The 25,989-nt window shown below is 35.6% G+C and overlaps 1 protein-coding gene across 5 annotated transcripts in view; it reads right to left on the bottom strand.

Annotated features, from left to right (window-relative positions):
• The window catches only part of LOC125923284 (A disintegrin and metallopeptidase domain 3-like), a 138,429-nt gene that overhangs the window by 12,480 nt on the left and 99,960 nt on the right, over positions 1-25,989 (bottom strand). For all 5 annotated transcript variants that reach the window (XM_049631462.1, XM_049631461.1, XM_049631460.1 and 2 more), the window contains one exon: positions 22,731-22,845. In XM_049631462.1, the coding sequence (XP_049487419.1) occupies positions 22,731-22,845 (115 nt within the window). The remainder of the gene's footprint in view (positions 1-22,730; positions 22,846-25,989) is intronic.

The following is a 25,989-nucleotide window of genomic DNA, read 5'->3' as shown; positions in this document are numbered from 1 at the left end:
TCACAGAGCTAGAACAAATAATCCTAAAATTTGTATGGAACCACGAAAGACCCTTAATAGCCAAAGTGATCCTGAAAAAGGAAAACAAATCTGGAGGCATCACAATTCAGGATTCAACTATATTACTAAGCTGTAATCATCAAGACCGTATGGTAACAGCACAAAAAAAAAACCAGAAATATAGATCAATGGAACATAAAAGAAAACCCAGAAAACCCATTTATACAGTCAACTTTGACAAAGCAGGAATGATTATCCAGTGAGGGGAAAAAAGTCTCTTCAACAAATGGTGTTAGGAAAATTGGATAACAACATGCTGTAGAATGAAACTAAACCAGTTGCTTAACCTTACACAAAAATAAATTCAAAATACATGATAGACTTAAATATGAGACAGGAAACCATCAAAATCCTAGTGGAGAACACAGGCAGCAATTTTTGACCTTGGCCGTAGCATCTTCTTACTAGACACGTCTCCTGAGGCAAGGGAAACAAAAGCAAAAAATGAACTCGGTCAAGATAATAGGCTTCTGCACAGTGAAACAAGCAATCAACAAAACTAAAAGGTAACCTTCGGTATGGGAAAACATGTTTGCAAACAACATTATCAGATAAAGGGTTAGTACCCAATGATTTTAATAACTTATCAAACTCAAGTCCCAAAAAACACATAATCCAGTTAAGAAATGGACAGAAAACATTTAGACATTTTTCCAAAAAAGACATCAAGATGGCCAATGGACACATGAAAAGATATTCAATATCACTCATCATCAGGGAAATATAATTCAAAGCCATGATGAGATAACACCTCACATCTGTCTGAATGGCAAAAATTAACAGCACAGGAAACAACAGATGCTGGCGAGGATGCGGAGAAAGATGAACACTCTTACACTGTTGGTAGGAATGCAAACTGGTGCAGCCACTCTAGAAAATAGTATGGACTTTCCTCAAAAAGTTAGATAGAATACCCTATGATCTAGCAATTGCACTACTAAGTATGTACCCAAAGATTACAAAAATACTGATTCAAAGGGGCACACGAACCCTGATGTTTATAGCAGCAGTGTTAATAATAGCCATATTATGGAAAGAGTTCAAATGTCCACTACTGATGAATGGATAAAGAAATTGTAGCACATATATTTGCAATTATATATATATATATATATATATGTAAACATATATATGTATGTATATATGTATGTGTATGTATATATATTTAAACTCAGCTATCAAAAACTTTGCAACAACATGGATGGAGCTAGAGTGTGATATGCCTACCAAAATAAGACAGAGAAAGAAAAATACCTTATCATTTCACTCATATGTGGAATTTAAGAAACAAAACAGATGAACATAGGCAAAGGGGGCAGGGTATAAAGAGAGAGGCCAGTAAACCGTAAGAGACTCTGAAGTATAGAGAACAAACTGAAGGTTGATGGACAGGTGGTGGGTGGGGGGATGGGCTAAATGGGTGATGGGTATTAAGGAAGGCACTTGCGATGAGCACTGGGTTTTATATGTAAGTGATGAATCCCCAAATTCTGCTCCTGAAACCAATATTGGCCATATGTTAATTAACTATAATTTAAATAAAAATTTGAAAATAGAAAAAATTCTCAAATAAAGACCTTAACATTACACCTAAAAGAGCTAAAAAACAACAACGACAACAAACAAAACTTAAAACCATTAGAAGGAAGGAAATAATAAGGATTAAGGTAAAATAAATAACATAGAAAATAATACAATAGATTAATAAAACCAGAAGCTGAGGTTTTGAGAGAAATAAATATAATTGATAAACCTCTAGCCAGACTTTCAATAAGAAAAAAGAACCAAATAAACAAATGAGAAAGGACAAATAACAACCAACACCACAGAAATTCAAATAGTTATAAGAGAATATTATGAAAAACTACATGTCAACAAATTTAACAATGCAGAAGAAATGGATACGTTCCTAGAAACACATAAACTACCAAAAATGAAACAGGAAGAAATAGCATTTTTGAACAGACTAATTACTAGCAGAGAAATTGAATTAGTAATAAAAAACTCCCAACAGGGGTGCCTGGGTGGTTCAGTCAGTTAAGCATCCGACCTCAGCCCAGGTCATGATCTCACGGGTCGAGTTCGAACCCCACATGGGCTCTGCTGACAGCTCAGAGTCTGGAGCATGCTTCAGATTCTGTGTCTCCCTTTCTCTCTGCCCCTCCCCTACTCATGCTCTGCCTCTCAAAAATGAATAAATGTTAAAAAAAAAATAAAGAAAAAAACTCCCAAAAAAGTCCAGGACCAGATGGATTCACATGTGAATTCTACCAAACATTTAAAGAGCAGTTAATATATATTTTTCTCAAACTGTTCCAAAAATCAGAAGAAGGCAATCTTTCAAATTCATTCTATGAGGCCAGCATTGCCCTGAAACAAAAATCAGATAAAGGCACTACAAAAAAGATAACTACAGGCTAATCTCTGATGAACATAGATGCAAATATCCTCAACAAAGTACTAGAAACAGAATCCAACAATACATTAAAAAACCATTCACCAAGATCAACTGGGATTTATTCCTGGGCTACAGGGTGCAATATTTGCAAATCAATCAATGTGATACACCACATTAATAGAAGAAAAGAATCATATGATTCTCTCAGTAGATGCAGAAAAAGCATTTTACAAAGTACAACATACATTCTTAATAAAAATCCTAAACAAAGTAGGGATAGAAGGAACATAACTCAACATAATAAAGGTCATATACTAAAAACCTATAGCTAATCTCATCCTCAATGGGGGAAAGCTGAGAGCTTTTCCTGTATGGTCAGGAACAAGATAAGGATGTCCTCTCTCTCCACTGCTATTTAACATAGTACTGGAAGTCCTACCCTCAGCAATCAGCAAAAAGAAATAAAAGGCATCCAAATCAGCAAGGAAGTCAAACTTTTACTACTTGCAAATGACATGATACACTGTATAGAAAACCTGAAACTACACCAAAAAAACTGCTAGAACTAATAAATGAAGTAAATAAAGTCACAAGATACAATACCAATCTCCATAAATCTGTTACATTTCTATATAACAATAATGAAGCAGAAGAAAGAGAAATTAAAAAACAATGCCATTTACAACTGTGCCAAATAATAATAAGATACCTCAGAATAAACTTAACCAAAGAGGTGAAAGACCTGTACTCTGAAAACTATAAAACATTGATGAAAAAAATTAAAGATGACACAAAGAAGTGGAAAGATACTCTATGTTCATGGATTCAAAGAACAAATATTTTTAAAATGTCTATACTAAACCAAGAAATCTACAATTTTAATGCAATCCCTATCAAAATACAAACAGCATTTTTCACAGAGCTAGAACAAACAACATTAAAATTTGTATGGATCCACAAGACTCTGAATAGCAAAAGCAATCTTTAAAAAGAAAAGCAAAGCTGGAAGTATCACAATCCCTGACTTCAAATTATACTACAAAGCTATAGTAATCAGAACATTGTGGCACTCTTACAAAAACAGACACACAAATCATAGAACAGAATAGAAAACCCAGGCATGAACTCACAATTATATGATCAATTAATCTTTGCCAAAGCAGGAAAGAATATCCAATGGGAAAAAGATATTCTTTTCAACAAATAATGTTGGGAAAACTGGACAGCTACATGCAAATGAATGAAACTGGACCACTTTCTTACACCACACAAAAATAAAATCAAAATAGATTAATGACCTAAATATGAGACATAAAACCATAAAAATTGTAAGAAAGAGCACAGGTAGTAATTACTGGGACAAGAGCAATTTTTTTTCTGGGTATGTCTTTTTTCTGGGTATGTCTCCCGAGACAAAGGAAGCAAAATCAAAAATAAATTATTGGGACTCCATCAGGATAAAAATCTCGTACACAAGTGAAGGAAACAATCAACAAAACTACAAGGCAACCTACTGAAAGGGAGAAGAAATTTACAAATGACGTATCTGATGAAAAGTTAGTATCCAAAATCTATCAATAACTTATAAAACTCAACACCCTCCCCAAAAATAAAACTAGAAAATGGGCTGAAGAAATGAACAACATTTCTCTAAAGAAAACATCCAGATGGCCAACAGACACATGAAAAGATGCTCATAATCACTTACCATAAGGGAAATGCAAATTAAAACCACAATGAGGGGATCCTGGGTGGCTCCATCAGTTAAGTGTCAACTCTTGATTTTGGCTCAGGTCATGATCTCACAGTTCATGGGATCAAGCCCTGCATCAGGCCCTGTGCTTACAAAGCAGAGGCTGCTTGGAATTCTTTCTCTCCTTCTCTCTGTCCCTACCCCACTCACACTCTGTTTGTCAAAATAAATATTTTTTAAAAATAAAAATAAATAAAATAAAACCGAACTGAAATATCACTTGTCAGAATGGTAAAAATCAAAAACACAAGAAACAGGTGTTGACAAGGTCATGGAGAAAAAAATTTGGTGGGAATGAAAATTGGTACAGACACAGTGGAAAACAATATGGAGGCTCCTCAAAAAAGTTAAAAATAGACCTTATGATCCAATAATTGCACTACTGTATATTTACCCAAAGAATAATAAAACAGTAATTCAAAGAGATAGCATGCACCCCTGTGTTTTTTGCAGCATTATTTACAATAGCCAAATTATGGAATTAGCCTAAGTGCCCATTTATTAATGAATGGATAAAGATGTTATATAAATATATATGAATGAAAAATTATAATATAATATTACATTATATATATTTATAAATATATAAATTATAAATATTATATATATATGAATGAAATCTTGCCATTTGCAGTGGCATGGATGGAGCTAGAGAGTATAATGCTAAGTGAAATTAGTCAGAGAAAGACACATACCATATTACTTCATTACTATGTGGAATTTAAGAAACAAAACAAATGAGCAAAGGGTGGTGGAAGAGAGAGAGAGGGAGAGAGAGACAAACCAAAAAACAGAGTCTTAACTATAGAGAACAAGCAGATGTTTACCAGAGGGAAAATGGATGAATGGATGGGTGAAATAGGTAATGGGGATTAAAGAGAGCACTTGTGATGAGTACTGGGTGATTAAAGTAAAAACTTAAAAAACTTAACAGAAGACCATGGGGGAGAGGAAGGGGAATAAATGTTACAGACAGGGAGGGAGGCAAACCATAAGAGACTCTTAAATACTGAGAACATACTGAGGGTTGATTGGGGTAGGGGAGAGGGAAAAGTGGGTGGTGGGCACTGAGGAGGGTACCTGTTGGGATGAGCACTGGGTGTTGTATGTAAACCAATTTGACAATAAATTATATTTAATAATAAAAAAATAAAAAATAAATGTGGTTGTTGAGGAAGTACCCTCTGAGATGGAGTCATTAGGTTTTGAGGAGTAAGAGCCCGCAGTGGGAAAATCGTCAAAGCCTCCACTCCGCTCTGTAATCCTTCTTATCCCTTCTAACTGAGTTTAGCATTAAAAGTAGGCTTTTCATTGAATAAATAAATAAATAAATAAATAACAACTTACAAAAAACTTTTTAATTTTGATGTAATTCACACAATCTATCTTCTTTTTTCATATGTGCTTTGTTGTCTTTTATATCACAGCATATGCCAAGTTCATAAAGATTTACTCATATGTGTTCTAGGTGTTCCATAATGCTTTTAGATCTATGATCCATTTTCACTCAATTTTTTTATTGTTGTGATGTACCCATCTCACTTCTTTCTTTTGCATGTCCTAACATGCCATGGCACTTGTCCTAACACCATTTTGGGGAAACACTCTTTCCCCCAGTGGAATTGCTTTGGAATTCTTATAAAAAACTAGTGACTGTAAGTCTAATGTTTCTGGACTATATTCTATTCCATTGAAATAATGTCTATCTTTATCCATAGGACAGTACTACATTGTCTTGGTTATTTTAACACTATAATATGTTTTGGAATTGAGAAAAGTGTTTTCAATTTCAAATTATCTTGAAAAGTATGTTTTCAAGATTATTTTTTAACATTCTGTGTCCCTTGAATTTCTGTATGACTTTTAAAATCAACTTGTCGGGATTCTCAGGGAGAAGATGGCAGTGTAGGAGGATGCTGGGCTCACCACGTCCTACTGATCACTTAAATTCCACCCACATCTGCCTAAATAACCCAGAAAACTGTCAGAAGACTAGCAGAATGGACTCTCTGGAGCCAAGCTTAGACAAAAGTCCCACGGAAGAGGGTTGGAAGGGTGGAGAGGCGGTGCACACTACACAGACTGGCGGGAGGGAGAAGGGGAGGTGGAGGGGCAGCCCACCAGGCAAGGCAGAGCCCCCGAATCTGGCTTGCAAAAGCAGAGGGACCAGACTACTTGAGTTCTGACGGCCAGTGGGACTTAACATCCGGAATGTTAAAAGTCAACAGCTCTGCTGAGAGCGGGAGGGCAAGAGGACACTGGGAGGGAAAGTTGCTGAGCCCCGGAAGACAGAGCTCAGCTTGGCAGGGAACAAAGGCGCTGGCAAGTGCCATATCCCTCCCCCATTCCCCAGCTGATCCCAAAGGGAACCAGTTCCTGTCACCGAACTTGCATGCACCACACAAACACCTAACGCGGTGCTTCTATGGATCCATCCCTCCGATGGCTCTGCCTGCCTACCTCCTGGTGCTGCAGAGACCCTTCCACAGGGGCCACTGATGGCAAAGAGAGCTAAGCCTGCCCCTCCCGCCACTGTGCACCTGTGGATCCACCATGGATAATGCGCCAGATCCCATAGAAGCAGCACCACAAGCCTGGAAGTGCGCAAGTAGCCCAGACAGGGGCCACACCACTCCACAGTGAGTCATACCTCTAGGAGAGGGGAAGATAAGGTACACACCAGTCCAACTGTGGCCCCAGCGGTGGGCTGGGAGCAGACATCAGGTCTGACTAGGGCCCTGCCTACCAACACAAGTTACTCTGGACAGCATAGGGGAAGTGTCCTACGTTCCACGCCACTCTAGGGACTATCCAAAATGATGAAATGGAAGAATTCTGCTCAAAAGAAACTCCAAGAAGTAGCGACAGCTAACTACTTGATCAAAAATGATTTAAGCAACATAGCAGAACATGAATTTAAAATAATAGTCATAAAGTTAATCGCTGGGCTTGAAAAAGGTATAGAGGACAGCAGAGAATCTATTGCTACAGAGATCAAGGGACTAAAAACAGTCATCAGGAGGTAAAAAATGCTAAAATTAGGTGCCAAATAAAATGGAGGCGACCACAGCTGGGATTGAAGAGGCAGAGGAGAGAATAGGTGAATTAGAAGATAAGATTATGTAAAAAGAGGAAGCTGAGAAAAAGAGAAAAAACTCCACCAGTATGAGGGGAGAATTGGAGAACTAGTGATGCAATCAAATGGAACAATACCCATATCATAGGAATTCCAGAAGAGGAAGAGAGAGAAAAAGGGGCTGAAGGTGTACTTGAACAAATCATAGCTGAGAACTTCCCTGATCTGGGGAAGGAAAAAGGCATTGAAATCCAAGAGGCACAGAGAACTCCATTCAGACCTAACTTGAATCAATCTTCTGCATGACATATCATAGTGATACTGGCAAAATACAAGGATAAAGAGAAAATTCTGAAAGCAGTTAGGGATAAACATGCTCTAACATATAAAGGGAGACCGATAATACTAGTGACGGATCTATCTACCGGAACTTGGCAGGCCAGAAAGGAATGGCAGGAAATCTTCAATGTGATGAACAGAAAAAAATATGCAGCCGAGAATCCTTTATTCAGCAAGTCTGTCTTTCAGAATAGAAGGAGAGATAAAGGTTTTTCCAAACAAACAAAAACTGCAGGAATTCATCACCACTAAACCATCCCTCCAAGAGATCCTAAGGGGGATTCTGTGAGTGAAATGTTGCAAAGACCACAAAACACCAAAGATATCACTACAAGCATGAAACATACAGACATCACAATGACTCTAAACCCGTATCTTTCTATAATAACACTGAATGTAAATGGGCTAAATGCTCCAACCAAAAGACATAGAGTACCAGGATGGATACAAAAACAAGACCCATCGATTTGCTGTCTACAAGAGACTCATTTTAGACCTGAGGACACCTTCATATTGAAAGTGAGGGGATGGAGAACTATTTATCATGCTACTGGAAGTCAAAAGAACGCTGGCATAGCCATACTTATTCAGACACACTAGACTTTAAATTAAAGGCTGTAACAAGAGATGAAAAAGGGCATTATATAATCATTACAGGGTCTATCCATCAGGAAGAGCTAACGATTATAAATGTCTATACACCAAATACGGGAACTCCCAAATATATAAAACAATTACTCACAAACATAAGCAACCTTATTGATAAGAATGTGGTCATTGCAGGAAATTTAATACTCCAGTTACAACAATGGATAGATCATCTAGACACACAGTGAATAAAGAAACAAGGGCCCTGAATGATACATTGGATCAGATGGACTTGATAGATATATTTAGAACGCATCCCAAACCAACAGAATATATATTCTTCTCAAGTGCACATGGAACATTCTCCAAGATAGATCACATACTGGGTCACAAAACAGTCCTTCATAAGTATACAAGAATTGAGATCATACCATGCATACTTTCAGACCACAATGCTATGAAGCTTGAAATCAACCATAGGAAATAGTCTGGAAAACCTCCAAAAGCGTGGAGATTAAAGAAAACCCTACTAAAGAATGAATGGGTCAACCAGGAAATTAGAGAGAATAAATTTAAAAATATATGGAAACAAATGAAAATGAAAATACAACAATCCAAACACTTTGGGATGCAACGAAGGCAGTCCTGAGAGGAAAACACATTGCAATACAGGCCTATCTCAAGAAACAAGAAAAATCCCAAATATAAAATCTAACAGCACGCCTAAAGGAAATAGAAGCAGAACACCAAAGACACCCCAAATCCAGCAGAAGAAGAGAAATAATAAAGATCAGAGAATAAATAAACAATATAGAATCTAAAAAAAATGGTAGAGCAGATCAAGGATATCAAGAGTTGGTTTTTTGAAAAAATAAAATTGATAAGCTTCTAGCCAGGCTTCTCAAAAAGAAAAGGGAGATGACCCAAATAGATAAAATCATGAATGAATATGGAATTATTACAACCAATCCCTCAGAAATACAATCAATTATCAGGGAATACTATGAAAAATTATATGCCAACAAACTGGACAACCTGGAAGAAATGGACAAATTCCTAAACACCTGCACGCATCCAAAACTCAAACAGGAAGAAATAGAAAACTTGAACAGACCCATAACCAGCAAAGAAATTGAATCAGTTATCAAAAATCTCCCAACAAATAAGAGTCCAGGACCAGATGGCTTCCCAGGGAATTCTACCAGACATTTAAGCAGAGATAATACCTATACTTCTCAAGCTATTGCAAAAAATAGAAATGGAAGGAAAACTTCCAGACTCATTCTATGAAGACAGCCTTACTTTGATTCCTAAACCAGACAGAGACCCATCAAAAAAACCAAAACTACAGGCCAATATCCCTGATGAATACGTTGCAAAAATTCTCAACAAGATACTAGCAAATTGAATTCAACAGCATATAAAAAGAAATATACACCATGATCAAGTGGGATTCATTCCTGGGCTGAAGGGCTGGTTCAACATTCGCAAATCAATCAACGTGATATATCACATTAATAAAAGAAAACATAAGAACCATACGATTCTGTCAATCGATGCAGAAAAAGCATTTGACAAAATACAGCATCCTTTCTTAATAAAAACCCTCTAGAAAGTTGGGATAGAAGGAATATAGTTAAACATCATAAAAGCCATTTATGAAAATCCCACAGCTAATATCATCCTCAATGGGGAAAAACTGAAAGCTTTCCCCCTGAGATCAGGAACACGACAGGGATGTCCACTCTCACCGTTGTTGTTTAACATAGTGTTGGAAGTTCTAGCATCAACAATCAGACAACAAAAGGAAATAAAAGTCATCAAAATTGGCAAAGATGAAGTCAAGCTTTCACTTTTTGCAGATGACATAATACTGTATACATGGAAAACCCTATAGACTCCACCAAAATCTACTAGAACTGATACATGAATTCAGCAAAATTGCAGGATACAAAATCAATGTACAGAAATCAGTTGCATTCTTATACACTAACAATGAAGCAACAGAAAGACAAATAAAGAAACTGATCCCATTCACAATTGTACCAAGATTCATAAAATACCTAGGAATAAACCTAACCAAAGATGTAAAAGATCTGTATGCTGAAAACTATAGAAAGCTTATGAAGGAAATTGAAGAGGATATAAAGAAATGGAAAAACATTCCGTGCTCATGGGTTGGAAGAATAAATATTGTTAAAATGTCAATACTACCCAAAGCTATCTACACATTTAACGCAATCCCAATCAAAATTGCACCAGCATTCTTCTCGAAACTAGAACAAGCAATCCTAAAATTTGTATGGAACCACAAAAGACCCCGAATAGCCAAAGTAATTTTGAAGAAGACCAAAGCAGGAGGCATCACAATCCCAGACTTTAGCCTCTACTACAAAGCTGTCATCATCAAGACAGCATGGTATTGGCACAAAAACAGACACATAGACCAATGGAATAGAATAGAAACCCCAGAACTAGACCCAGAAACGTATGGCCAACTAATCTTTCACAAAACAGGAAAAAATATCCAACGGAAAAAAGACAGTCTCTTTAACAAATGGTGTTTGCTGGGAAAACTGGACAGCAACATGCAGAAGGTTGAAACTAGACCACTTTCTCACACCATTCACAAAAATAAACTCAAAATGGATAAAGGACCTGAATGTGAAACAGGAAACCATCAAAACCCTAGAGGAGAAAGCAGGAAAAACCTCTCTGACCTCAGCCACAGCAATTTCTTACTTGACACATCCCCAAAGGCAAGGGAAGTAAAAGCAAAAATGAACTATTGTGACCTCATGAAGATAAAAAGCTTCTGCACTGCAAAGGAAACAGTCAACAAAACTAAAAGCCAACTGACGGAATGGGAAAAATTATTTGCAAATGACATATCAGACAAAGGGCTAGTATCCAAAATCTATAAAGAGCTCACCAAACTCCATACCCAAAAAACAAATAATCCAGTGAAGAAATGGGCAGAAAACATGAATTGACACTTCTCTAAAGAACACATCTGGATGGCCAGCAGGCACATGAAAAGATGCTCAATGTTGCTCCTCATCAGGGAAATACAAATCAAAACCACACTCAGATACCACCTCACGCCAGTCAGAGTGGCTAAAATGAACAAATCAGGAGGCTATAGATGCTGGAGTTGATGTGGAGATATGGGAACCCTCTTGCACTATTGGTGGGAATGCAAACTGGTGCAGCCACTCTGGAAAACAGTGTGGAGGTTCCTCAAAAAATTAAAAATAGACCTACATTATGACCCAGCAATAGCACTGCTAGGAATTTACCCAAGGGATACAGGAGTGCTGATGCATAGGGGTGCTTGTATCCCAATGTTTATAGCAGCACTTTCAACAATAGCCAAATTATGGAAATAACCTAAATGTCCATCAACGGGTGAATGGATAAAGAAATTGTGGTTTGTATAAACAATGCAATACTATGTGGCAATGAGAAAGAATGAAATATGGCCTTTTGTAGCAACATGGATGGAACTGGAGAGGGTTATGCTAAGTGAAATAAGTCAGGCAGAGAAAGACAGATACCATATGTTTTCACTCCTATGTGGATTCTGATAAACTTAACAGAAGACAATGGGGGAGGGGAAGGAAAAAAAAAAAGAGGTTAGAGAGGGAGGGAGCCAAAACATAAGAGACTCTTAAAAACTGAGGACAAACTGAGGGTTGATGGGGGGTGAGAGGGAGGGGAGGGTGGGTGATGGATACTCAGGAGGGCACCTGTTGGGATGAGCACTGGGTGTTGTATGGAAACCAATTTGACAGTAAATTTCATATATTAAAAAATAAAAAATAAAAAAAAAAGGAAACCAATTTGACAATAAGTTTCATAAAAATTTTTTAATTAAAATAAACAAATAAATAAATAAATAAATAAAATCAACTTGTCAATTTATGCAAAAAAATACTGCTTGGGTTTGTTAAGAATTGTTTTGAATTTGCAGATCCAATTGGAAAATATTTCTATATTAACAATGTTGAGACTTCCAACAACATTGAGAACATGATATGTTTTTACCTTTATGCAGAACGTTCTTTCACTAATTTTTTTTTTTAGTTTTTAGTGTATGCCTTAAGCTTTTCATTAATTTTGAAATTATATTTAAATATTTTCTTTTTTTAATGTTACTTATCCATTTTGAGAGAGAGAGAGCAGGAGGAGGCAGAGAGAGAGAGAAAGACAGAGAATCCCAAGAAGGCTCTGCACTGTTAGCACTGCAGCACGTGGGCCTCAAACACATGAACCATGAGATCATGACCTGAACCAAAACCTAGAGTTGGATGCCTAAGCAACTGTGCCACCCAAGAGCCCCTAACTGCTGTATTTACAAATACTATATGATTTCTGGTGCATCATAACTGGAAGTTTTCCTAATTTAATTTTTTGTTGTGGTAGAATATACAACACATAATATATTTCATTCTAAATATTTTTAAGTTTGCAGTCAGGGGCATTAAATACACTCACATTGTTATCAATTATCACTGTCAAACTCTAGAACTTGTTCATTGTCCCAAACTGAGCCCTTTATTTTTTTTCCAAACTGAGCCCTTTAAACATTATGTTATCATTTCTCCCTCCCACAGCCCATAGCAACTCCCATTCTACTTTATAATAAACTATGTACCTCATAAAAACATGATTATCCTAATATGACTGGCTTATTTTAGTTAGCATACAGACTTAAGTTGTATCTATCTTGTAGCATGTTTCAGAATTTCATCTTTTTTTGAAGTTGAATAATAGTCCATTGTATGTAATACCACATTTTGTTTCTCCATTTATCTGTCAGTGAATGTGTGGGGGTTTCCACCTTTTGGCTAATGTAAATACTGCTGCTATGAACATGGGTGTACAAAGATATGTTTGAGTCCATGCTTTCAATAGTTTTGAGTATATCCCTACAAGTGAAATTGCAGGATATGGTAATTCTATGTTTAATTTTATGAAGACTCTAGAGGGAGGAGCCATGGAAGAAGAGCATGGAAGATTTTTTGCATCCCTCAAACCTGAAATATAACCAGATCAACACTAAACCATCCTTCACACCCAGAAAACTGAATGAGGATTAACACAACAATCTGCACAGCCTGAACCAGAGAACTCAGCAGGTACACAACGTGGATAGGTGAACTGGGGGAGAGAGAAGCTGTGGGGTGCAGGGAGCTGTTTCTGCACATAGAGAGTGGATGGAGATGGGGGGAGAGTATGAAAGCAGCTGGAGAGAAAAGAGAGTATGCAGGGGTCTGAACAAAAAAGGGAGAAAGGAGAAAGGAGAGACTTTAGATTCCATTAAGATTCTATAAACAGAGGGAGTGCAAAGTCTGAAACTTTGAAGTTCAATACCTGGCAGTGCTCTGGTGGGAAGGGAAAATCCCCAGTAGCAGAGAGTGAGGTCCAAGGGGTCCTTGGGCCACATGGGGAGAGGCGGTTCCCCTGCTGAGAGGACATTTGATAGAGTCTGTGCAACCACCCAACAGGCAAAAGTCCCAAGGGACCCTGGAGAACAACCACATTCGCTGGTGCTGGAACAAAGATGTTAAAGGGGAAAATTGGTGCCAGATGTGTGTTTTAATTTTCCATAATCCCTGAAACGCTGCTGCTGCTACAAGATCGCACAAACTTCTTCTGGGGCTCGCTGGCACCCAGCTGCAGTCTCTGGGCATTGGCAGCAGCATGGTCCCACAAACATTCCTGGGTGCAGCCAGCACCTGGCTATCGCTTGGTGAGACCCATCCCCAGAAGATCTGAGTGTGTCAAAGCCACAGTCCCTCAGAAGTGAGGGTTTGGGAAACACAGCCACATTTGAGATAAAACTCAGGAGGGAGATGCCACCTGGCAACCTTACAGTTTGGTCACAGACAGTATAAAAGTGGGGAGTGGATGGGCGCTGGAGACAAAAGAGGGGTGCATGATTGCTGGTTGGGAAGACCACAGAGTTCTGATACTAGATACTGGGTAGCTGAGTGACACCATTGTCACCCTTCCCATGCATGCCCATACACATCTACATGTCCACCCCAGTAAGCTAAGCTTCTCTATCTAGTGGAGAACAGAGTCGTTACACTAAGCCCCGCCAACCGGGACAACCTCACTCTTCAGCAACACCACAAGTCTCTCCACCTGCTTTGTTTACGGACTATAAAGTGATTCATAGTTTGACTTCTGGGGAAAACCAATGTAATTTCAATCCTATTTCAGTCTGTTTGCTGATCTATTCAATTTTTCTTTTCTTTTCTTATTCTTGAATACAGAAGGAGGAAAAATATTTTATTTTCCATTTTTATTATTTAGAATCACGACAGTAAGAATACTAGCTGGGCTTTAAAACAGATTAGAATCCCTTTATGCAGAGGTAAAAGCTAGTTGGGATGAAATAAGAAATGCTACAACTGAGCTGTAATCTTGAATAGCCGCCATGGCGGCAAGGATGGATGAATCAGAGCAATGAATTTGCGATAGATATAGAGGACAAACATCTGGAAAAATGAAGCAGAAAAAAAAGAGGGAGACTAAGACAAAAGAGCATGATTTAAGAATTAGAGAAATCAGTGACTCATTAAAAAGGAAAAACATCAGAATCATAGGGGTCCCAGAAGATGAACAGAGAGAAATAGGGGTAGAAGGGTTATGTGAGCAAATCATATCAGAAAACTTTCCTAACCTGGGGAAAGACACAGACGTCAAAATCCAAGGAGCACAGAGAACTCCCATTAGATTCAACAAAAACCAACTATTAACAAGGCATATCATAGTCAAATTCACAAAACATTCAGGCAAGGAAAGAATCATGAAAGCAGCAAGGGGGAAAAAGTCCTTAACCTACAATGGAAGACAGATCAGGTTTGCAGAAAACCTATCCACAGAAACTTGGCAGGCCAGAAAGGAGTGGCAGGATATACTGAATGTGTTAAATTGGGAAAATATGCAGCCAAGAATTGTTTATCCAGCAAGGCTGTGATTTAAAATAGATGGAGAGGAAAAAGCTTCCCAGAAAACAAAAATTAAAGGAGTCTGTGACCACTAACTCAACATTGCAAGAAATTTTAAGGGGGATTCTCTGAGGGGAGAAAAGATGGGAAAAAAAGATAAATAGTAACAAAGACTAGAAAGGACCAGAGAATACCACCAGAAACGCCAAATCTAAGGCAACATAATAGCAATAAATTCATATTTTTCAGTACTCACTCTAAATGTCAATAGACTAAATGCTCCAAACAAAAGACATAGGGTAAGAAAATAAGATCCATCTGTATTCTGTTTACAAGAGACCCACTGTAGACCTAAAGACACCTTCATATTGAAAGTAAGGGGATGGAGAACTATCTATCATGCTAATCATTGCCAAAAGAAAGTTGGAGTAGCAATACTTATATCAGGCAATCTAGAATTTAAAATAAAGACTGTCATAAGAGATGAAGAAGGGCAATATATCATAAGTAAGGGGTCTATCCACCAAGAACGTCTAACAATTGTAACTATGTATGCTCCAAATGTGGAAGAACCCAAATAGATAAATTAAGTAATGACAAACATAAAGTAATTCATTGATAATAATACCATAATAGTAGGGGACTTCAATACCCTACTTATGGCAATGGACAGATCATCTAAACTGAAAATCAACAAGGAAACAATGGCTTTTAATGACAAACTGGACTGGATGGACTTAACAGATATATTCAGAACATTTCAGTCTAAAGCAACAGAATACACATTCTTCTCCAGTGCACGTGGAACATTCTCCAGAATAGACCACATACTGGGAGAGAAATCAGCCCTCAACAAGTACAAAAAGATCGAGACCAAAATAAACTCAAAATGGGTGAAAGACCTAAATGTAAGACAGGAAACCAGCGAAATCCTCGAGGAGAAAGCAGGCAAAAACCTCTTTGACCTCAGCCGCAGCAACTTCTTACTCAACACGTCTCTGGAGGCAAGGAAACCAAAGCAAAAATGAACTATTGGGACCTCATCAAATAAAAAGCTTCTGCACAGTGAAGGAAACAATCAGCAAAACTAAAAGGCAACCGACGGAATGGGAGAAGATATTTGTAAATGACATATCAGATAAAGGGTTAGTATTCAAAATCTATAAAGAACTTATCAAAGTCAACACCCCAAAAACAAATAATTCAGTGAAGGAATGGACAAGAGACATGATTAGACACTTCTCCAAAGAAGGCATCCAGATGGCCAACCGACACATGAAAAAATGCTCAACATCACTCATCATCAGGGAAATATAAATAAAAGCCACAATGAGATACCACCTCACTCCTGTCAGAATGGCCAACATTAATAACTCAGAGAAAGACGATCTCTTTTGCATTGCTGGTGGGAATGCAAGCTGGTGCAGCAACTCTGGAAAACAGTATGGAGGTTCCTCAAAAAATTAAAAATAGAACTACCCTATGACCCAGCAATTGTACTAAGTATTTATCCAAGGGATAAAGGTATGCTGTTTCAAAGGGGCACATGCACCCCAATGTTTATAACAGAACTATTAACAATAGCCAAAGTATGGAAAGAGCTCAAATGTCCATCTATGGATGAATGGATAAAGAAAATGTGGTATATATATATACAATGGAGTATTACTCGGCAATCAAAAAAATGAAACCTTGCCATTTTCAACTACGTGAATGGAACTGGAGGGTATTATGCTGAGCAAAATGAGTCAGTCAGAGACAGACAAATATCATATGACTTCACTCATATAAGGAATTCAAGATACAAAACAGATGAACATATGAGAAGGGAAGCAAAAATAATATAAAAACAGGGAGTGGGACAAAACATAAGATACTCTTAAATATAGAGCACAAACAGAGGGTTGCTGGAGGTGTTTTGGGAGGGCAGGGGATGGGCTAAATAGGTAAGGGACACTACTCTTGAAATCATTGTTCCACAATATACTAACTTGGATATAAATTAAAAAATAAATAAATTATTAATTAAAAAGAAAGAATCACCATACTATTTTCTACAGAGGATGCATCATTTTACATTCCCACCAGCAATGCTTACAGCAGGTTTAATTTTTCCACATCCTTATCAACATTGGATATTTTCAGAAAAATTTTTATAATAGCTATCATAATAGATATGAATTGGAATCTTGTAGTTCTGACCTGCAATTCCCTAACAATTAGTGATGTTAAGCATCTTTTCATGTACTTATTGGCCATTTGTATATCTTCTTCAGAAAAATGTCTATTCAAGCCCTTGGACCATTTTTTAATTGGGTTATTGGTTTCTTGTTGAGTTATAAGAGTTCTTTACATATTCTGGATGTTAATCCTTCATCAGATATATGATTAAAAACCCTTCCTCCCATTTTGTGGGTTACATTTTCACTTTGTTGATAGTGTCCCTTGATGAACAACAGTTTTCAATTATGATGAATTCCAATTTTTTTTTCTTTGCCTGTGCTTCTGGTGTCATATCCAAAAATTCATTGCCAAATCTAATGTTATAAAGATTTCCCCACATTTTCTTTGGAGAATTTTATAGTTTTAGCTGGTACATTTAAAAACTTTGATCCATGGAGTTATTTTGTCTATTGCATAAGTAAGCATCCACCTCAGTCTTTTGCATATTGATACCCAATTATCTCAATACCATTTGTTGAGAAGACTGCCCTTTCTTCCACTGAATGGTCATGGCATTCTTACTGAAAATCATTAGATCATATATGCAAAGGTTTATTTCAGGGCTCCCTAATTTTTCCCACTGGAAAATTTCAGTTTTCTTATTTTGTTATTTTGTTTCCCAAGTAATATATCAAATTTCAAGAAGATACAAAAAGGCATTGGAGTAAAATTCCATATTTTTATCTTAGCTTCTATTAAATACAAGTAAGAATTCAAAAATTTTCTTTAACTGCCCATAATTGTAAAGAAAATAATGTTGATGGAGGACGTTTTACAATTCTTTATCAGACAAATGCAAAGAAACAGAGAACACTATCTTCTAAAGGTGATGCAGATATTAATCATGTTAATTAAATCTCATAGTACAACTCTTCAGATAATGATATCGAAATTTTCCTTCAACTCAATAATTAATGGTTAAAAAGAATATTTCTAATGGCAAGCAAGAAATATGGTATTCTCATCCAGACAGTTATCTTCAGCAACCAATATTTTATCACAGATATTTGGAACACTCCTTATTGTAAACAAGAATCTAGGATAATATTCTTTCATCTTTTACTGTATTTGGACATGAACATTTATTTGATATGGTTTGCCAGTGGACAAAAGTGTATGCAAAGTTGAATGGAAGGAGTTAGATGATGTAGGAGTGATCAACATTGTGATTAATCATTTTAATTGGTGTTTATATCATAAAATAAAAATATATTCAATTATAGTGCAATATCATTTACAATCAATAAAAAGAAAATGAAATAACAAATATGAAATAATAAAATATGTAGAGTATCTGATGAAAATTACAAAATATGATGAAGGAAATCAAAGAAGGCCTAAATAAATGGAGAAACATACTGTGTATTATTGGAAGATTTAGTAATAAAAAGCAAAGATGTAAAATCTTCCTAAATTGATCCTTAGGTTTAACATAATTTATAACAGCATTATTTTTCAATAAACATAGACAAGTTTATTCTAAAATGTACTTGGAAAGGAGACTCTAGGGTAGCCAAAACAATTTTGAAAAATAATAGAGCAGGAGGAATCACTTTTTCCAATGTTAAAAATTACTGTACAACAACAATAAAAACATCATAGCAGTGGTGGAGAAAATGACACATAAAGCAATGGAAAACAGTATAGATAACTGAGAAATACACCAAGGCAAAAATGTCCAATTAATTTTGTTTATAATGTGAAAAAACAATTCAATGAATGAAGGTAGTTTTTTTCAAAGAATTATGGTGGAGCATTTGGATACCCATTAATCAAAATGTTAATCTATCACCTTTTACAAAAAGTAACTCAAAATAGATCCATAGACTTAAAAGTTAAGACACAAAACTAACACCTTTTAGAAACAGAGAGGGAGGGATGCAAACCATAAGAGACCCTTAAATACAAAGAATAAACTGAGGGTTGATGGGTGGTGGGGGAGAGGGGAAAGTGGGTGGTGGACATCAAGGAGGGCACTTGTTGGGATGAACACTCGGTGGTGTATGTAAGCCAATTCGACAATAAATTATATTAATAAATAAATAAATAAAATAGAAATATGGCAGAAAGTTTGGGATTTAAGGTTAACAAAGAGTTCATACACTTGACATCAAAAGCATAATTGAAAAATGAAAAGAAGTACAACTTATCAAAATGAATATATTTGTTAAAAAATTGGGTCTGCAAAAAATAATTATAGAACTGAAGAAAATATGTTAAGATTACATATCCAACAAAATACATGTACCTAGAAAATTTTTTAAAAATCTGAAAACTCAACATTAAAACACACAATTTAATTAGAAAATGGGCAAAAAATATGAATAGATTTTTCACTGAAGAGGATATACAGATGCCAAATAAACATCTTAAATATATTCAACATCATTACCTATTAAGGAAGTGCAAAATGAATCCATAATGATATTAATACATAGCTAACAGACTGGCTAAAAAAAGTGATATCAAATGTTGGCAAGAATGCCAATAAACTGGTCATTCATATGTTATTGGTGGGAATGTCAAATGTTACAGCCACTCTGAAAATAGTTTGGTAGTCTGCATCTAAAACTATAAATGACTTATCATGGACCCAGTAATTTAATTCTTGGGATATTTCCTAGGGAATTAAAAATTTACTTTCATATATAATTTTCTACACAAATTATCATTTCATATCTATTCATAATAGCTATAAATTGGCAAACACCCAAATGTACTTCAGTGAGTAAATAATTTGACATATTTTGATACATCCATACAAAGGAATACTAGTCATCAATAAAAATAAATAAAGTATTTATAAATGCAACAAGTTGGATGCAATCATGAAAATTATGCAAAAGAAAGAAGCCAAACTCCAAGAGATACAAATTCTGTGATCCCATTTATGTAACATTCATGAAATAATATAACTAGAGAGAGAGCGGATTAGTGGTTGCCATGAGTTAAAATTGGCAGAAAGAAGGGATCAGTGTAGCTATATAAAAGGGTATTATTAGGGTCCATATAGGGATGATAGAGTTCTGTATCTTGATTGTGGTGGTGGTTACACAAATTTGAACACGTGGTAAAACTGCATAGAACTAAATACACACACCTGTGCACTCACACACACATATACACATCCACAAATGAGTGCATGTATACTGGTGAAATCTGGATAAGGTCTGTATGTTTTATTAATGTCCATTTCATGGTTTTGATATTGTACTATAGTACTGAATCATGGTAACACTGATGGAGGCTGAGTAAAGAGTACAAAGGACTTCTCTCTGCATTTCTTTTTGTGAATCTATAATTACTTCAACATAAAAAGTTAAATGGAAATCACAATGGAACATCACACATCTAAAAGTGGCAACACCAAACAAAACCAAAAAATTGACAATATCAAATGCTTGTGAAGTGTGGATCATCTATGCAGAGAAACTAGAAATCTCATAGAGAGAATAGAGAGAGAGAAAAAAAGTGGTACAGCCACTTTGGAAAATAGTTTGGCTGTTTCTTATAAAATTAAAAATACACTTACTGAAATAATGCACTTAGTAAATGACTCAGCAGTCTCACTCTTAGATATGTATCCCAAAGTGAGAACTTATATATATATATATATATATATATATATATATGTGTGTGTGTGTGTGTATGTATACAAAGTTTATGTGCACATGTTCATAGTAGCTTTATTCATAATAGCCAAAATCAAGAAACAACCAAAATACCTTTCATTGGCTGAATGTATAAGCAAATTATATCTTTTCTATATAGAAGCCTATTGAATAATAAAAGAATGAACTCTTTAAAACATATGGCAACAGGAACTGATATCAAAGGCATATGTACTTAATATGACATTCTGGAAAAGGCCAATCTATAGGGACAAGAGCAGGTAATTGGTTGCCAGGAATTGGCAGTGGGGGAGGAATACAAAGGGAAATCCAGGGGAAGTTCCGAGGTGTTGGGAACAAGAGCCTGTGCTTTTTTTTTTTCAATATCCATTGAACTGTATACCACAGAGTGAATGTTACTGTATAAAAACTTTTGAAAAACCACATATGTTTAATAAAAACAAAATATTAAGAGCTGATGGCTGATTTTTTTCAAAATTTTCAAAAATATATCAATGTATAGATTTAAGAATCTCAGCCAACCCAAGCAGGATAAATTCATAGAGAAACACATATTGGTAAACCATAGTGAAACTGTTGAAATCAAATATATAAAATATGTCTGAAACTCAAAGAATAAAAGAAACATATTATTGGGATGAATGATACAATAGATACTGTATTCTCATCTGAAAATGTAAGCCAGGATACAAATGGGTTACATCTTTGAACTACTGAAAGTAAAAATTCCCAATGTAGAATTCTATTTCCAGTGAAAATACACTTCACAATTTTAGACATTTTTATAAAAACATTTTGAAGATAAAAACCGAGTCCATTGGTCACTGAAAGGTACAAATAAAAAGAAACACAAAAGAAAGTTTTTCAGTGTGAAAAAATATGATGCACATGGAAATCTGAATGTACTGGAGGAGTTAAAAAGCCCCTGAAAACAGTAAATGGATGAGTAAATGTAAATATTTATATTAAAAAAATCTTTAACATTCTATTAGCTACTTAAGCAAATATAATAATGTATTGTCAGGTTAACAACACACACATATATATATATATTATTACAAAAGTGCAAATGATGGAAAGACATTAATGGAATTATACTGTTATGAGATTTTTACATTTTAATATTTAGAAAAAACAAATATGCTTTATTTGTTCATGAATGTTCACCAAATAAATTTTAAAATGTTTCATACCATTTACTATCCATATACTATGGATATAGATTTTATTATCTTTACCTTTCAATAGTATGGTTAACTAAAGATGCAAACTCATTTGTGAATTAGCACATCACAATAGTTAACATCCTTGGAATATATAAATACATAATAAAACTATCACCTGTTCTGTACTTTAACCATACCTATCTAGAAAACTCGGCCGTATAAACAGAAATGTTTTGGGAACCATGGTTAAAATTAAAGGGCTATTAGCATCCTCACTCCTTGATTGGAACTAAAAAGTATATACAAATTTTCATTGACAACATGATCTAAAGCTGTACTGTTATAGTTGCCACTAGCCACAAGTGGCTACTTAAATTTAAGTTAAATAAAGTAAATAAAGTAAAATAAAATGGAAATTATAGTTCTTTAGTTGCACTATCCACATGTCAGTTACTCAATAGCCACATAATCAGTGGAGACCATTTCTACAAGTACATAAAGCTCTACTGAAGCACACTCATCTAGATACTAACCCTCTGGAAACCAATACCCATCATTATAACTTCCTCCTGGTGATGATGGTTTTAGATAACAATTTGGAGGAGAATATCCAACATCACAGTGACAATTAAACTTATTATTGCAAACCTAAAATCAAAACCAAACAAAAAAAAAAGAGAACATTTTATGTACAAGATAAAAATTAAGTGCATTATTTGTGTCTGTTAGATAATGTTATTAAAATATGATAATTTCATATATTATAGGTAGTTTTAATGGTATTTTCATGCAGAAAGTAATTTTTAAAATAAAATCTAACATAAAAAATGTCAATGCAATATCTTTTCAATGTCATAGATATTTCCTTTTATTAGTCACTTGTGTTTTTAAATAAAAATAGGTAACATTATGATACAACTGAAATGCATTCTTCTAAAAAACTATAGAAATTGTAAAGCTAGAAATTATAAAATGGTGGGAGTTGGCATATAATATGAATTGTGTTAGATTAAAAAAAAATACCTGTGATAAGAGGGAACTTTTACCAAAATGATGGGGGAAAACAAAGAAGAAAAAGCATGCTTAACCAGAAATAGATACAAATGTATTTGTTAGAAATAGGAAGGCTAGAAAATATCTATAAATGTGACCTCGTGGATGAATCGAAAGGGCCACAGCTAATATCATCGTCAATGGGGAAAAAAACTGACAGCCTTTCCCCTAGGGTCAGGAACAAGACAAGGATGTCACTCTCACCATTACTGTTTAACATAGGACTGGAAGGGTTAGCCTCAGCAATTGACAACAGAAAGAAATAAAGGCATACAAATCTGCAAGGAAGAAGTCAAACTTTCACTATTTGCAGACAACATGATACTCTAAGTAGAAAACCTGAATGATTCCAAAAACCAAACCAAAAAATTGCTATAACAAGTACATAAATTCAGCAAAGTCACAGGATAGAAAATCACTGTGCATAAATCTGTTGCATTTCTATACACCAATAGCAAAGAAGCAGAAAGAGAAATCAAGGAATCAATCCCATTTGCAATTGTACCAAAAAACAATAAGACACCTAGGAATAAGTCTAACTAAAGAGGTAAAAGATCTGTACTCTAAAAACTATAGAACACTTGTGAAAGAAATTGAAGAGGACACAAAGAAATGGAAAAGTATTCCATGTTTGTGTACTGGAAGAACAAACATTGTTAAAATATCTATACTACCCAAAGCAATCTACACATTTAATGTAACCTCTATCAAAATAACACCAGCATTTTTCATGGAGCTAAAACAAACAATCCTAAAATTTGTATGGAACCACAAAAGACTCCAGATAGTCAAAGCAATCCTGAAAAAGAAAAACAAAACTGGAGGCATCACAATTCCAGATTTCAAGCTATATTACAAAACTGTAGCCATCAGGACACAATGGTAGTGGCACCAAAAACAGACGTATAGATCAATGGAACAGAATAGAAAACCCAGAAATTGACACACAATTATATGACAACTAGATTGCCAACTAATCCTTTACAAAATAGTAAAAGTATATTCAATGGAAAAAGTCTCTTCAGCAAATGGTATTTGGAAATCAGACAGCTACATGCAGAAGAATGAAACTGGGCAACACTTTCTTACACCATACACAAAACAAATTCAAAATGGATGAAAGACCTAAATGTGAAACAGGAAACCATCAAAATCCTAAAGGATTTTGAAACCTCTTTGACCTTGGCTGGAGCAACTTCTTACTAGATGCTTCACCAAAGGCAAGGGAAACAAAAATGAACATGAACTATTGGGACTTCAAATAAAAAGCTTGTGCACAGCAAAGGAAACAATCAACAAAACTAAAAGGCAGCCTACAGAGTTGGAAAAGATATTTGCAAATTACATATCAGATAAGGGTTAGTATCGAAAATCTATAAAGAACTTATCAAACTCAACACCCAGAAAACAAATAATCCAGTTAAGAAATGGGCAGAAGACATGAATAGACACTCTTCCAAAGACATACAGATGGTCAAAAGACACATGAAAAGATGCCCAGTATCATTCATCATCAGGGAAATACAAATCAAAACCATGATGAAATACCACCTCACACCTGTCAGAATGGCTAAAATTAACAACACAAGAAATAGCAAGTGTTGGTGAGGATGCGGAAAAAGCAGAACACTTTTACACTGTTGGTGGGAATGCAAACTGGTGAAGCCACTCTGGAAAACAATATGAAGGTTCCTCAAAAAGTTAAAAGCAGAACTACTCTATGACCCAGAAATTGCACTAGTAGATATTTACCCAAAGGATACAAAAATACAGATTGAAGGGGGGTCCATGAACCCCAATGTTTTTTATGTTTGTTTTATTTTTTAAAGAGAGAGAGAGAGCATGAACATGGACAGGCAGAGAAAGAGAGGGAGACAGAGAATCTGAAGCAGACTCTGCTCTGTGAGACCAGAGCCTAATATGGGGCTTAAGCCCACAAACTGTAAGATCATGACCTGAGCTGAGGTCAGATGCTAAACCAACTGAGCCACCTAGGTTCCCCTACACCCCAGTTTTCATAGCATAGCAGCATTATCAACAATAGCCAAACTGTGGAGAGAGCCCAAATGTCCATCGACTTGTCCATATACAATGGAATATTACTCAGCCATCAAAAAGAATGAAATGTTGCCATTTGCAATGATACAGATAGAACTAGAATGTATAATGCTAAGTGAAATTAGTCAATCAGAGGACAAATACAATATGGCTTCACTCATTGTGGAATTTAAGAAAGAAAGCAGATAAACATATGGGAAGGGGGTAAAAAAAAAGAGAAGAGGGGGAAACAAACCACAAGAGACTCTTAATGATAGAGAACAAACTATGGGTTGAGAGACAGGTGGATGGGAGATGGGTGATGGGTACTAAGGAAAGCACTTGTTTTTATGAGCAGTGGGGTTGTACATAAGTGATGAATCACTGAATTCTACTGAAGCCAATATTGCACTGTATGTTAACTAAAATTTAAGTTTAAAGAAAAGAAAAGAAAAAACAGGGGTCAAAAGCAGAACAGAGAATCTAGAAATAGGTTCATGCAAAAATTAAACTTTAAGTAAGAAAGGAAAGAAACAGAAAAGAAACTGTTAATAATAGGACATGTAAGTGATTTTGGAGAAAATTTTGATACTAGTCACACAGCTAGGTCACTTTTTTCCTGGATTATTATATAAAATATGAAGCATTGACATGGCAAGGAGACACTAGCCACAGAGTTAAAGCCAAATGCTGGCTTGAAAA

This window comes from Panthera uncia, chromosome B1 (genome assembly GCF_023721935.1).
Source record: "Panthera uncia isolate 11264 chromosome B1, Puncia_PCG_1.0, whole genome shotgun sequence".
NCBI classification, from domain to species: Eukaryota; Metazoa; Chordata; class Mammalia; order Carnivora; family Felidae; genus Panthera; species Panthera uncia.
This window is presented reverse-complemented; position numbering and strand designations above follow the sequence as displayed.